The sequence below is a fragment of the Equus caballus genome, chromosome 13 (genome assembly GCF_041296265.1).
Source record: "Equus caballus isolate H_3958 breed thoroughbred chromosome 13, TB-T2T, whole genome shotgun sequence".
Classification (NCBI taxonomy): Eukaryota; Metazoa; Chordata; class Mammalia; order Perissodactyla; family Equidae; genus Equus; species Equus caballus.
Genome location: NC_091696.1, coordinates 28,222,991 through 28,238,896, shown reverse-complemented (window position 1 = coordinate 28,238,896; position 15,906 = coordinate 28,222,991). Strand labels below are relative to the sequence as shown.

Here is a 15,906-nt window from a genome sequence, read left to right as displayed (position 1 = left end):
CCATGAGTAAGTCATGAAATCTCTGCATTAGCGCTAGGGGTTTCCTGTTAGTCAGCCCTAGGGGTTAACAATTGATCAGTCAGGGTCAGACAGTCATGAAAAGTTTCATCAGCTGACGGAAAACAGAAAGGTTGCAGGATTGAAACTGTTGCAGCAGGAAAGGGTTATGGGAGAAGAAGTTAGCAGCGATATTTCATTTGAGGTAAGACGGCTTACAGAAGGGTGTTGAGTGTGATAAGAATTGAATAAGCATTCTCCTGCTCCATGGGGAACACACATGGTGAGTGGAGAGCCCATAACTAATTCCTCAGTTGATTTTGTAAGGGTTGGTGTTGCTGAACTAGCTCTCATACATGGAGGGAGACCTTTGGCTACAGGGTCTAATTGTTGACTGTAATAGCCAAGGGGTAGGTGTTGACCCCCATGCTTTTGAGTAAGCACTCCTAAGGCATTCCCTTCTTTTTTCATATATGAAAAGGAAAAAACAAAGCTGGTAATTAGGATGTCCTAAAGCAGGGGTACTGAAAAGTCCATTTTTTTATTGAGCTCATAATAGTTTACATTAATGCGAGATTTCAGTTATCCATTATTTCTTGACTGTCACCACATAAGTGCTCCCCTTCACCTGCTATGCCCAACCCTAGACCCCCTTCCCCTGGTAACCACTGAACTGTTTTCTTTGTCTGTGTATTTGTTTATATTCCATGTATGAGTGAAATCATCTGGTGTTTGTCTTTCTCAGACTGGCTTATTTCGCTTAGCATAATTCCTTCCATGTTGTTGCAAATGGGATGATTTTGTCTGTTTTTATGGCTGAGTGGTATTCCATTGTATATATATACCACATCTTCTTTATCCAGTCATCAGTCAGTGGGCACTTGGATTGTTTCCATGTCTTGGCTATTGTGAATAGTGCTGCGATGAACATAGGGGTGCATATGTTACTTTGGATTGTTGATTTCAAATTGTTTGGGTATATACCCAGTAGTGGGATAGCTGGGTCGTATGGTAGTTCTATTTTTAATTTTTTGAGGAATCTCCATACTGTTTTCCATAGTGGCTGCACCAGTTTGCATTCGCACTAGCATTGTATGAGGATTTCCCTCTCTCCACACCCTCTCCAACATTTGTTATTTTTAGTCTTAGTGATTATAGCCATTTTAACAGGCATAAGGTGGTATCTTAGTGTAGTTTTGATTTGCATTTCCCTGATGATTAGTGATGTTGAACATCTTTTCATGTGTTTATTGGCCACCTGTATATCTTCTTTGGAAAACTGTCTGTTCATCTCCTCTGCCCATTTTTTGATCAGGTTGTTTGTTTTTTTATTGTTCAGTTGTGTGAGTTCCTTATATATTATGGAGATTAACCCCTGTGAGATATATGATTTGCAAATATTTTCTCCCAAATGGTGGATTGTCTCTTTGTTTTGATTCTGCTTTCTTTTGCCTTGCAGAAGCTCTTTAGTTTGACGAATTCCCATTTGTTGATTTTTTCTTTTGTTTCTCTTATCTGAGAGAACCTGGTATATGAAAAGATCCATTTTAGTTCTATGTCAAAGAGTGTACTACTGATATTATCTTCCAGGAGTTTTATAGTTTCAGGATGTAGCTTCTAGTCTTTGATCCATTCTGAGTTTATTTTTGTGTATGGCGTGAGATAGTGGTCTACCTGCATTGTTTTGCATGTGGCTGTCCAGTTTTCCCAACACCATTTATTGAAGAGACTATCTTTTCTCCATTATGTTCTTGGCACCTTTGTCAAAGATTAGCTGTCCGTAGATGTATGGTTTTATTTCTGGGCTTTCAGTTCTGTTTCATTGATCTGTGTGCCTGTTTTTGCACCGGTACCATGCCATTTTGATCACTATGGCTTTGTAGTACATTTTGAAGTCAGGGATTGTGATACCTCCAACTTTGTTCTTTTTTCTCAGGATTGCCTTAGCAATTCGGGGTCTTTGGTTGCCCCATATGAATTTTAGGATTCTTTGCTCTATTTCTGTGAAGAATGTTACTGGGATTCTGATTGGGACCGCATTGAATCTGTAGATTGCTTTGGGTAGTGTGGACATTTTAACTATGTTTATTCTTTCAATCCATTAGCAAGGAATCTCTTTCCATCTGTTTATGTCATTATCAATTTCTTTCAGTAATGTCTTATAGTTTTATCATATAGGCCCTTCACCTCCTTGGTTAAATTTATTCGTAGGTACTTTATTCTTTTAGTTGCAATTGCAAATGGAATTGTATTACTGAGTTCTCTTTCTGTAAGTTTGTTATTGGAGTATAGAAAAGCAACTGATTATTGTAAGTTGGTTCTGTACCCTGCAACTTTACTGTAGTTGTTAATTATTTCTATTAATTTTCAGATGGATTCTCTGGATTTTTCTGTATATAAGATCACGTCATCTGCAAACAGCGAGAGTTTCACTTCTTCACTCCCTATTTGGATTCCTTTTATTCCTTTCTCTTGCCTAATTGGTCTGGCCAAAATCTCCAGTACTATGTTGAATAAGAGTGGTGGTAGTGGGCATCCTTGTCTTGTTCCTGTTCTCAGGGCGATGGTGCTCAGTATTTGCCCATTGAGTATGATGTTGGCTGTGGGTTTGTCATATATGGCCTTTATTATGTTGAGGTAATTTCCTTCTATCCCCATTTTGCTAAGAATTTTTATCATAAATTGCTGTTGGATCTTGTCAAATGCTTTCTTGGCATCTATTGAGATGATCATGTGGTTTTTATTCCTCAATTTGTTGATGTGGTGTATCATGTTGATTGACTTGCGGATGTTGAACCATCCCTGTGTCCCTGGTATGAATCCCACTTGATCATGATGTATGATCCTTTTGAGGTATTGCTGAATTTACATTGCCAAAATTTTGTTGAGGATTTTTGCATCTATGTTCATCAGCAATATTGGCCTGTAGTTCTCCTTTTTTGTGCTGTCCTTGTCAGGCTTTGGTATCAGAGTGATGTTGGCCTCGTAGAATGTGTTAGGAAGTGTTCCATCCTCTCTAATTTTTTGGAATATCTTGAGAAGGATAGGTATTAAATTCTCTCTGAAAGTTTGGTAAAATTCCCCAGGAAAGCCATCTGATCTTGGGGTTTTATTCTTTGGGATGCTTTTGATTACTATTTCAATCTCTTTCCTTGTGATTGGTCTATTCAGATTGCTTCTTCTTGACTCAGCTTTGGGAGGTTTTAAGAGTCTAAGAAGTTATCCATTTCCTCTAGGTTATCCATTTTGTTGGCATATAGTATTCTCTTATAATCCGTTGTATTTCTGTGTAGTCTGTTGTTATTTCTCCTCTTTCATTTCTGATTTTGTTTATCTGAGCTTTCTCTCTTTTTTTCTTTGTAAGTCTGGCTAGGGTTTTGTCAATTTTATCTTCTCAAAGAACCAGCTCTTTGTTTTAGTGATCCTTTCTACTGCCTTTCTTGTTTCAATAGCATTTGTTTCTGCTCTGATTTTTATTATTTTTCTCCTACTGATTTTGGGTTTTGTTTGTTCCTTTTTTTCTAATTCAGTTAGGTGTAATTTGCGATTGTTTATTTAGGATTTGTCTTATTTGTTAAGCTGAGTCTGTATTGTGATGAATTTCCCTCTTAATATGACTTTTGCTGCATCCCATATGAGTTGGTATGGTATGTTATCATTTCACTTGTCTCATGATCCATTGCTTCTTCAATAGCATATTGTTTAGTCTCCATATCTTTATCCCTTTCTCAGCTTTTTTCTTGTAATTAATTTCTAGCTATATAGCATTATGATTGGAAAAGATACTTGTTGTTATTTCAATTTTTAAAAAATTTATAGACACTTGCCTTGTTTCCCAACATATGGTCTATCCTTGAGAATGTTCCATGTGCACTTGAGAAGAATGTGTATTCTGCTGGTTTTGGATGGAGTGTTCTACATATATCTATTAAGTCCAACTGTTTTAGCTTTTTGTTTAATTCCACTGATTCCTTGTTGATTTTCTGTCTGGATGATCTGTCCAATGATGTGAGTGTGGTGTTGAGGTCCCCTACTACTATTGTGTTATTTTCAATATCTTCTTTTAGGTTTGTTAATAGTTGCTTCATGAACTTTGGTGCTCCTGTGTTGGGTGCATAGATATTTATAAGTGTCATTTCTTCATGATGGAGTGTCCCTTTGATCATTATATACTGTCCCTCTTTCTCCCTCTTTACCTATCATATCTTTAAGTCTACTTTGTCTGATATAAGTATTGCAACACCTGCTTTCTTTTGTTTGCCATTAGCTTGGAGTATCATCTTCCATCCCTTCACTCTGAGCCTGTGTTTGTCATTGGAGCTGAGATGTGTTTCCTGGAGGCAGGAAATTGTTGGGTCTTCTTCCTTAATCCATCTTGCCACTCTGATCTTTTTATTGGAGAGTTCAATCCGTTTACATTTGAGGGTGATTATTGATGTATGAGGGCTTAATACTGTCATTATATCACTCATTTTCTGGTTTTCCTACATTTCCTTTGTTTCTCGTTCTGTGTGTTTTTTTCCATATTTATTTTTTGTGTCTCTGTTCTGCTTTTTCATTTAGTGGTTACCCTGAGGTTTGTAATCAGAATCTCGTATATAAGTTAGTCCATTTTCAGATGGCCTCTTATTTCCTTAGTATAAACTGATTCAGTCCCTTTCCTCCTCCCGTCGTAAGTTGTTTTTTTCATATCTTATTCCAACTTGTGTTGTAAGTTTGTGGTTAAAGTGTCCGAGAGGTGCTCCAGCCTCTCCACCCTCCATCATGTGGCTGTGTGTCTCTCTGAGGTTTTTGTGTTGTTAGGATGTCTTCTGTTATAGTATGGCTGTCCCTTTTCTTTGTGTGTTGGAGAGGAGAGTGTCCCACGCAAGTTCACTCTGCCATGATGCTGATGTCACTCCTGAAAAGTCCATTCTTAAGTCCTGGGAAGCCATGAAGTTGTTTCCTTCCAATTCAAGATGTCTGGTCTTTCAGCTTTGAGCACTGTATAAAGAGGCAGGGCAATTAGGGGAAAGTTAGGTATCCAGCTTCTACTGTATCCAGCTATATCCCCAAATCCTCAAAGTTGCCTTTTGTTCTGTGGCTGTGGGAAGCTTAAAATGCTTTGAATCCTGTCCAGGTCTAAAAGGAGCCCTTGATTTGAGATCAAGTGTCCTAGGTATCTGACCTGTGTCTGAACTAATTGTAATTTCTTTTTAGACACTTTATGACCTTTAGTTGCTAGGAAGGAGCTTGAGGAGGTGAATGCTGTTTTGCTCACTTGCTTCCTTAGGAGGCAGCAGAGAAGATGATCAACATATTTTAAGGGGGTGGACCATTGTGGAAAAATGACATCTGCTTTTAGGATCTGTGAAAAGTAGGAAGGGCTTTCAGTATAGCTTTGTGGCATAACAGTCTGGATATGTTGTCATCCTTCCCACATAAAAATGAATAAGAATTGACTTTCAGGATCCACAGGGATCTATTACGGTGAAAAATTTGTTTTCTGTGGGTTCTGCCATTAGAAGAGTATGAGGGTTAGGGACTACTGGATAATAAGGGATAACAACAAATCTTGGAGAAATCTCCATCGTCGCCCATGGTGTTTCTTAGGAAGAATGGGCATGTTACAAGGAGTAGTGCAAGGGTCTAGGAAGCCTCATGCCTTATACTCTTCTATAATTGGTTTAATTTCTGCTAAAGCCTTGGAATGTAAAAGATATTGTTTAATGTTAGGAAGACGCTTTCTAGTGTAAATTTGGATTTTCATTGGGGAAGCTGAGTGAATACGCCCAATACCAGTTGTGGATTTTGGCTTCTCAGGGACTACTTTGAGGAGTTTTAGGTTTGTGTTATTTTTAAAGCTTGTTTGAAGGGCAAAACTTAATGGAGTAGAGGAGTCCTGAATGCCATCAGTTGTTGATGAGTTTGAATCAATTTCGAGGATAATTTCCCCCTTTTAATAAAAAGAGATGAAAACGTGATATTTTTCTAGAAAGTCTCATCCCAGTAAGTGGACAGGAGCAGAACCGACCAATAGGAAGGAATGAATGTCCTGAAGAGGGTCTAACTGGAAAGGTAAGAGAAGGGATTTAGAACCTATGAGGAGTTTATGAGATACTCCCACTATTTGAATTTTTCAGTTCTCTGAGGAAGGGGTTGTTTGAGGTTGGTCGGGTTGAGCATGGAAAGTGTGGCTCCAGTATCGATTAAGACAGTAAGGATCTCATTTCTGGTCACAAGGGAAGTTTTGCACAGGTGATTAGGGGGAAGGATTAGAAAAACCCCTTGCTTGTCCTTGGAGCAGCCTCAATTCATGGGGGAGCTTAAGGCTCAATGTTGGAAGATTGTTTAAGATGTTTTAGCTTAGGGCAATCCTTTTTCCAATTTTTGCAAAAATGGCAAACATTTTTAGGAGAAGTTAATAGTCTAGATTTAGGTTATCATGGCTTATGAGAGGAAACAGTCCGTTGTGGCATCATCAAGAGTTCTGGCCAACTATTTGCTAAGTTAATTAGGTCAGGGGTAGAGAAGGTTTCCCATTTTATCTTACTTCTTTTATCAAGGAGGGAAAGAGCTTGGTTTAATCCACTTACAAACACTGAGTTAAAGCCAACTTTAGTAGAATCTTCACTTAGAGGAATACCTGGATTTTCTTTGAAGACAGTTTGGAGCCTGTTGTAATAGTTATGAACAAATTCATTAGGTTTTTGGGTACAGGCCTGACTCTTATTCCAATCAATGGCTTTGGGAAAAGCCCTAGGGACGGCCTCATGCAGCACCCTAGCCATTCACCCAGTGACTTCAAAGGCTCAGGACCTGTGAGAGGTCATCTAGAGGATGGCTTTTAACATCTAATGTTGGACATGACCTTCTCCAACAAGGAGGTGAATTAACTGATAGAGGCCAGAGAACACAGGTTGGTAATTCTGGATGAGAATATAAAATTCTTTGGCAAACCTGTGGGCGTTCTCAGTCACCTTAGGAAATTCTTTAGCTATATTTCTTAACTCTGTTTTGGCCCAAGGAGTATAGGTAGGAATGACTCACAGTTGAAGGAGATGGTGGTTTGTGGAAGCAGTGAGACCCAAAGGACTAGTGTGGGTAACTGCACCTGGTTCCAGGAGACACTGATCTTGTGGTGGTGAGATGGCTTTATGTCCTGCTTCTGACACCAGATATGTTAACATAAAATAAAGAGGCAAAAGAGCCTTTTTTTTGGATCAAAGAATTGCAATTCGGGGAGCACAGATTTAGGTAGAAACCCAAATAATATCCCACTAAAGAGTGAAAGTTTAGGGTTTTTAAAGGTAAAGAGAGGAGGCTTTCTTGAGTCACTCACAAAGAATTTCAGCTGGGGCCGGTGGCAGAAAGGCACTGTGGCTAATCATGTTTGATTGATAAGACTATCACATAGCCGAACATCCATCATTGTGACAAGTTGCAGGAGTTCTTGCAGCATCTTTGGAATATTTGCAGTTTGGCCCAGTTCAAAGGTCATGGTTACACTCAGTGAGGATGTGCATAAGGCCCGCTTCTTTAACAGCCTCCTGGTTCCATTTAAAATCCCTTAACGTAAGTGACTCCATTTTTATCACATTTCACAATAGCAACAGTGTTAAAGTAAGGAAATGTGTCACAGCCAAAGGCTGTCTTACAGCAAGGGTCTAGAAAGGCCAAGTGCAAACTCCTATTTTTCTCTTGGATCAGAAACCACCTACATGTGCACAGAACACCTTGGAACAAGGATCCTGTTCATATAGAGAATCCAAATGTGCACACAGTTTCCAAAAGTCTGCAGTCATTTGAGGGGTTGTTATTCATTTAAACAGACAGCTGACCTACCCAATAATACCAGCACAACTTTTTCATACTTTGTAATTCTTTTCCTCCCAGATCAATGACTACCTGCACTTTATCGCATACTTCTGTTGACTGATTAAACCATAATTAATCTATCGTTGATTATTTTGTCCCTCCCAACAAAATCTACCTTTTCTCATATACCATATATTATCTCTTATAGGAGTCTAGGCTAGAAAACTTATCTGTTATTTCAGGTTCAAAATATCCTGAGGGCATAGCCAAACTGCTTTTCTCAGGTCATGTGGTTTGACAGAGTTTGGTTCCCATTAGGAGGGGTCCTTCTTGGGATCCCTATTGGGCCCATGTGTCCCCCATGGGAAGAACTCTGGTGCTGCTTAAAATCTGTCCAATACCTGCAACTTGCACTCAGTCATGGTACCAAAGTGCTAAAAGCACTTCGATAAGTTGCATTTTCCTGTAAAAATCCCATACACTGAGGTATGTCCCCCATAAGTGCAGATCCTGGGCTTCTACTATGAGAATTCCAGGCCATTGTGCCTGGGATGCCCAGACACCTAACCTAGCAGTGCTGACATGCCAGCTGTTCCCATTGTGGGTGTGGCCATGTTGTCTTAGTGTCTGCTCTAATTGCAAGGCCCATTTGACAGTGCCCTGTTACCATTCCAGGCAGCTCGCACCTCCTTACCATTCCTCTTGGAATAGGATGCCTTTAAAGCAACTTTATGTGCACTAGGAGGTCTTTTTCATCAGTATGTCTTTCCTCATTAAGAGTGATTTCCACCTAGCCAACTATGCCTGGCCCAGTTCCTTATTCTCCTTGGGCTCTTTCATTTCTAGTGGGTCAGTGGTCTGACCCATTTTTCTAGCTCCTGAGGTTCAGATTCTTTCATTTCCAGATTTCACTGGAAAGTTTTGTTATTAGTATCTAATTCCAAAGTCTGTGCTATTTCAAACCAAGAGTAACTTGTTTATTTTCATCAGAATCATCTATTTTCTTTCTAAGTAATGCCTTAACCATATTTATTTATTTAGTTTATTGAGGTTACAATAGTTTATAACATTAAGAAATTTCAGTTGTACATTGTTATTTGTCAGTCACCATATAAATGTGTCCCTTCACCCCTTGTGCCCACCCCCCAACTCCTTCCCCTCTGGTAACCACTAAACTGTTCTCTTCATCTGTGTTTTACTTTATTTTCCACATATGAGTGAAATCATATGGTGTTTGTCTTTCTCTGTCTGGCTTATTTCACTTAACATAATACCCTCAAGGTCCATCCATGTTATTGCAAATAGGATGATTTTGTCTTTTTTTAATGGCTGAGTAGTATTCTGTTGTATATATGTATATACCACATCTTCTTTATCAATTCATCGGTCAATGGGCACTTGGGCTGCTTCCATGTCTTGGCTATAGTGAATAATGATGCAATGAACATAGGGGTACACAGGTCTCTTTGAATTGTTGATTTCAGGTTCTTTGGATAAATACCCAGTAGTGGGATACCTGGGTCATATGGTATTTCTATTTTTAATTTTTTGAGAAATCTCCACACTGTTTTCTATAGTGGCTGCACCAGTTTGCGTGAGTCCCTTTTCTCCACATCCTCTCCAACATTTGTTGTTTTTCATTTTGGTGATTATAGCCATTCTAACCGGTGTAAGGTGATATCTTAGTGTAGCTTTGATTTGCATTTCCCTGATGATTAGTGATGCTGAGCATCTTTTCAAGTGCCTATTGGCCGTCTGTATATCTTCTTTGGAAAAATATCTGTTCGTATCCTCTGCCCTTTGTCTAAGCCATATTTTGAGTGAAGAATGAGTCAGGGGTTTTTCAGTAAATCCTACTTCTACCAGCTGCATGAACTGTGGCAATTAAGTAGGGTTTAACAGGGTTTGGGTGCTAAAGAAGACACACAGGACCCTAAGTGACAATGCTAACAAATCTACAGTTTATTACGGGAACAAAAATATAATGTAGCACAGTATTAAAGTAAAGATATGCATCACAGCCGAAGGCTGTCTTAGAGCAAGAGGTCTGGGAAGGCCAGATGCAAGGTCCTATTACCTTTCTTTTGTAAAAGCCAAGAGAGAACCCATTTTCTCTCTTGGATCAGGGACCATCAACATGTGCATGGAACACGTTGGAATAGGGAGCCCAAAGTGGAGTTTGAGTTTTTTTTTTTTTTAAATATTGTGCTAGTCACATAGGCATAGTCTTGCTATGTAACGAGCCTCAATTGCAGAGCCATTTGGGGGGAGGGGTCTCACTGAGACCAGGTGAAAATCATCAGTCTGACTATTATCAGTAAATAATGCTAAGAAACTGACCTAAACTACTCTGAAGCTCCTTGAACCCGTGAGTTACAAAGCAATACTCTTAATCAGTTTCTGTCATGCCTTGACCAGGGGTCAGAACCCTGGAGGAACTGTAACAAAGCCGTTCAGGTTAGCTCTGGTCCTACCACGGTTAACTCTCACAGCACACAATTTATCTCTGGATAGTGCTTTCTAGTTTACAGAGTGTTTGGAAGGTTTTTACCAACTTGAATAAGCTGATATTATCATCCCCATCTTACGAATGAAGAACATGAGGTTCAGAGTGTTTGTGACTTGCTCAAGGTGACCCACACTGTTACCGAACCTGAAGTGAGTTCGCTCACCCGTTGCGCAGCAAGCCAATCTCTGACACCGGGGGTGGTGGAAGAAAGTAGGAACTTTATTTTTGCACAGTGCTGAGCAAGGAGAGAGGGCAGCTAACGCTCAAACTCCAAAAACTCCCCGAAAAGCTAAAAGGAAGGGTTTTTATTTGGGGCTTTAGGTAGGGGAGGGGGAGCATATGGCCTTGCTGGTCGGAGCTTTCCCACCAGCCTGTCTTTGGCCTTGAGACACTTGCAGAGAGGAGAGAGCTCATGACCTTGCTGGTCAGGAGCTTTCCCACCAGTCTGTATCTCTTTGTGGGGAGGAGACAGTCCAGGTGCTTGTCCTTGACGGTGTCTGTCTCCATGGAGCATAGTGGATTCTGGAGCCAGGAAGCCAGAGAGTAAGCAGGGAATGAGTGTTTTGGTTTTAACCCCATATATGCTGGGTTTAGTGTGGGGAAGCTGATATCAGGGTCGATATCAAAACTGTGAGCCCCAGAGCCAGGTCTCGACCCCAAATCCCGCCTCCAACCAGTGCCTCCCACTCTCCTTCCTGCTGTCACATACCCTTCTTCCTAGTAAACTACTATCTTATCCTCAGTGAGTCCCTTATTGTTACTACCCATGAAAGATGTCATTGGTAATGTCAGTGGTAATGACAGAAAAAGGTGTTCTGTCAGAATTCAAATTTCTTCTTTTACGAGGAAGAAATTTCACTTATTCAACAAGTATTTATTGATTCAATATTTCATTGAGTGTAAGATGGTCATTGATTTACTAACACGTTTTCAGAAAAAAATTACATGGTGTGTATGAAAATAGTGGAGTGAAACGTTTTTTTTTCCTATTTGGACTTTGATGCACAGAGCTGACAAAATTTATTTTTAACTCATGACAGAATATATTTATCCTGACTCAATGACCCACCACGTTGCTCTTCACCTTCACAATCCAAGTTTAAGTTTAATCCATATTCACCAAACTGTAAATATGCATTTAAATAACCCTTGGTCATTGGCAGTGTTCACTGCTTGCATTGGCGTGCTTGTCAAAGCCTCTACTTATACCTTGGATTACTTTAACAACTTTAAGATTGAGGGTATGATCTTGAGGATAGAAGCTTTATCTTCAGTTTAAGGACTTTCTACAGAAATTAAGCAGCTTCTTTTGAAAACCAGCTGAAAGCTGTTGACACCTTTGTCAAAAGATATATGTTTGGGTCTGCAGTCATTCTCTGTCATGACTCATGAATGACTCACACCAACGTCTCCAAGATTTGACCTATTTTAAGGTACTTAGGAACTTCTACTGCCTTTGTCATCTGCACACTCAGCAACTTTGTAGTTCAATGGTAAATCATAGTGTTTTTTGTTTTTATTAACTATTTAGTAGATACAAAATAATATTTGTAAGTTATGTATAAAATACAAACAATGACAATTCAATAAATAACTGTGTAACCATCACCCTCTTTAAGATAAAAAACATTTCTATTACCTTTGACATAACCTGTGTACCCCTCCCCCGTTCCATCCTCTTAACACTTATCCTGAAGTTTGTGCATCTTTTTCTCATGCTTTTTGTCAGAGTTCTATGAATTATATATGCATCTTTAAACAATATGTTGATTAGATTAGCATGTTTTAGAATTTTATGTAATGGAATTATGCTGCAATGTATCATTTTGTGATTTGCTTCCCCAGCACATTATATTCTGAGGTTGATCCTCATTGTTGTGTTGGCTGTTTTCAATAATTTTCACTGCTCTTTTGTATTTGATTATATATGAATATACCAAAGTCTATTTTTACATTTGACTGTAAGGGAATTGGTTTTTGTCCTCAATTCTTAGTCATTACAAAAAGTGGTGCTATAAACATTATTAGGTCTACTTGTGCAGATGTGCAAGTGTTTCTCCAACACAATGTATCCTCCAGAGAGGAAGTCTATCTTCAAGTTTACTGGATAATGCCAAATTATTTTGAAAAGTGATCGTACCAAATTATACTTTCATCAGCAGTGATTAATATACGAGCATAGAAACACACACACACACACACCATACATACCTATGCATGCACCCACCCTATATTCACACCCACCACACACTAAACATGCGTACAGATCCACGTGTGTGCATGGGAAACGGCCTTGTACATAATGCATACTGACACAGACAGATCTGCTCCACGTATGCACGCTTAACTGTTACCGAAACCAAAGTGGATTCCCTCCTGGTGAGTTAAATCAGACTCTCCACCAGAAGTAAGTTGTCTCACAAAGGCTATTTGTAGCAAATAGGAGGCCATGAGGAAGCACTTCCAAAGTCATGGCATTCCCGAACAAAGGGAAGCAGGGACACTCATTTTGGATAGGAAATGAATATTCAAAAGTGGGGGGGGTTTGCTTGCGCAGGCTCAGTTGGAAACCATGCTTCCACCTACACTGCAGGCTGTGAGAATAGAATTTAAGCTCCTCCTGGAGAGATTTTAGCATTAAAAATAAGGCAGGGGCTGGCCCTGCGGCGCAGCGGTTAAGTTCGCAGGTTCTGCTTCGGCGGCCCAGGGTTCGCCAGTTCAGATCCCGGGTGCGGACATGGCACCTCTTGGCAAGCCATGCTGTGGCAGGCGTCCCACATATAAAGTAGAGGAAGATGGGCATGGATGTTCGCTCAGGGCCAGCCTTCCTCAGCAAAAAGAAGAGGATTGGCAGATGTTAGCTCAGGGCTAATCTTCCCCCCTCCCCCCTCCAAAAAAAGGCAAAGGTCTTAGGCATAGCTCTTGTGGTGAGGCTTGGTCTGGTTCAAGGTGGTTGTTGATTACATCTCCTTGATGTAACAAGAGGAAAAAAAAAAATTTGGAAAAACAGTTAAACGCTTCCAAACCCACCCTTGAGTTCCTCGCGGCAACTAGTCGGTGACATTACCACAGTCCCACTCTCACAACAGCACACTCACACGCAGAAACACACATACTCCATGCCTGCACGCACACAGCCCACGTGCTCGGTTGCAAGCCCCCCTTGTGACCCAACCAGGAAACGTGGTCTCCTCCACCCTCGACTGAGGAATCTTGTCCCAGCCGCGCTGCCGTTGGGCGCCAGGTGTCGGAGGTCACGGCAGCGTGGGCGGTGGCTTTTTTTTTTTTTTTTTTCCTACCCGGAAACCGCGACTGCCGGATCCCAGGCGGGCCCGTGTCGCGGCGGCGTGAGGCAGACTGGCCTGGGGCTCGCGGCTGTCCCGTGGAGCCAGACGCTGCGGCCGGCGCGCTGGGGAGGATGGTGCCGAGCGGCCCCGGGCCCGCCGCGCGCCGTCGCGAGTGAGCCCTGGGCGTCCGCCGAGCAGCTGGCCCGGCCGGGCCGGGGCGCGCCGCTGCCCACCGGGGCGTGGTGAGCCGGGGCGGGCGGGCTGGGGTCGGGGCTCAGCCGGGGCTGGCCGCGAGGCCGGGAGGGGCCGCGCTGCTCCGGAGCGGCCCTTCCGGCGGGTTTCTTCGTCGCCTTTCGGGGCTGCAGCCCCCGCCCCAGCTGCTGGTGGGGGTCGCGCTCCTCAGTCCGGGACTGGCCTGCGCTGGTGGCCTTGGCCTGCTCACCCGCCGCCGGGATTTGTCCACCCGCATCCCCGGAGCAAGGGCTCTCCCTCCCCACTCCCTCACCCCCCCAACTCCCTCACCCCCCGACATGGTGAGACTGCCGGCATATGGAGCTGAGGCCTGGATCATTTGGATTTGGCACGGGGAACATTTTGGTAGTTTGCTGTTTTTGACTTTGGGTAGTGTTTCGTTACTTCTCCGTTTGCGAATTATACACATTTCAGAAAGAAGATGGGAGGGACAGACTCACGTATGTGCAAAAACTTAAAAGTGAAATAGTGGCATATTATACGTGTCAAACTTGGTAAATATCTAGAGATGGGATGGTTTCTTATTTGTAGTCGTATTTTAATAGAATGAGTAGCTTTAGGGTCATCCCGAGGAATGTAGTTCTAGTTTCCTTGCTAGGCACCGTCAGAAATAAAACTAGGCCTGTTGTGCGGTTTTGAATTGTGTGAACACCATAACCGATGGACAGCTGGTGAGGGGGGCTCTTGTTGAAGAATCTAATGTCTGTAGTTCTCAACTAGTAGATTACAGCCCTCACTGAGTGATGAATGATGAGCTGCTTTGCAGCCTGCTAAAGCAGGAAAGATTGTGGCTCCTCCTGAATTGCTACTTTCCTGCCTCAAAGGTGAGCTGCTATGGGAGGTAGTGGGAGGAAACGCTCCAGGACTGATGATGAATATTTGATAAACTGGTTCATCCCTATAGCACTCTTGGTCAGCTTGGGGTCTGAGCATTTGTATCCCAGCTGTAGATGTCAGTGCTTGAAAGGTGAGAGCACCTTCCTGCATCCACACTTCATTTAAGGATTCCAAAAGGAAATAGATCTGTTGTGCAGCTAGGATATACTTCGTCATTCCAAGCCTGTTTACTCTCTAGGAGTAAGGAGGCAGTGTGTTGACTTCCTAGTAAAAGTGTGGGAAGAATTTCTGTGGCCTAATTGAGGTAGACCGGAATCAGAGCTGCCACCTGCAGCTGGGTACTGAGCTTACCAAATGCTGATTGAGCACACCTTCTCTGTTTGGACTGTAGCTGCAGCTGCTGCAGGGAAGAGAGACCTAAGTTCGAATATTAGTTTCTCCCTGCAAGGAACTTACTTAGAGAAAGCAATAGGCTGTAAAATGTGAGAGGATTTAATTGCCCTATGGAGCTAACAACTATTAGGGATTTCGTTATGGTTAGGATAAGAAAAGGCTTCATAAAGGAAATGAGTTTTGAGGTGGACCTCGAAGGATCAGGAGGATTTGGGTTATTCAGAGTTAGCTGGGAAATGAAAGAGCTAGGGGCAGTTGGCGGAACAGCACCCAGGCTGGGTAGCTGGTCAGTAGGTACCTAGAAGTATTGACAGAGGCAGCCAGGTAAGGATTCGTTGCTTTTCTAAGACAGAAAAGCATGTGCTACCCAGTCTGGCTTCTGGGTATCAAAGGATTGTTTGCATTTGATGAGTTTTTCTTGTTCTGTTAAGCAGCCAATGACATAAAGCAGTACTTAGCTTATTTTAAGGACATTGAAGAAGATGCTGATTGTAATTCCTGTCTGGTGTTAACAATCAGGAAATTAAATTTGGTGTCTGCAAGTTGTTTCAGTGCCTGTGTTTCATTTGCGGGAGCACAGCTCTAGTACTGTCTCTGCCACTCTGGCTACAGCCAAGTGATAAACGGCAAGCTCCTTAGCCATCCCCTGAGTGTTTTTAGTGACATCTAGTTCACTTCACAGAGATGCTGTTTGTTTCTCTTACCCAATATTATTGAAGAACCTTTGAAGCCGTTCACACATGATGCCATGAAATTGCTCTGGAACGTTGTGACTAGTCTCCGGACCTCACTTGCTTCAGCCTTAGCCTTTCTTTTAACATGCTCAGGACTACA

The 15,906-nt window shown here is 41.8% G+C and overlaps 1 protein-coding gene across 4 annotated transcripts in view; it reads left to right on the top strand.

The window, feature by feature from the left end:
* The window catches only part of TMEM248 (transmembrane protein 248), a 71,467-nt gene that overhangs the window by 13,520 nt on the left and 42,041 nt on the right, over positions 1-15,906 (top strand). Inside the window, exon 1 of one of the 4 annotated variants that reach the window (XM_023655526.2) lies at positions 13,372-13,832. The exons of 1 other annotated variant lie outside the window; for it this stretch is intronic. Coding sequence is in view for 1 of the 3 variants with exons in the window: in XM_070231779.1 (XP_070087880.1) it covers positions 14,140-14,187 (48 nt within the window). In the remaining 2 variants the exon portion in view is untranslated. 2 more of the 4 variants (XM_070231781.1, XM_070231779.1) reach the window with 2 other exon arrangements.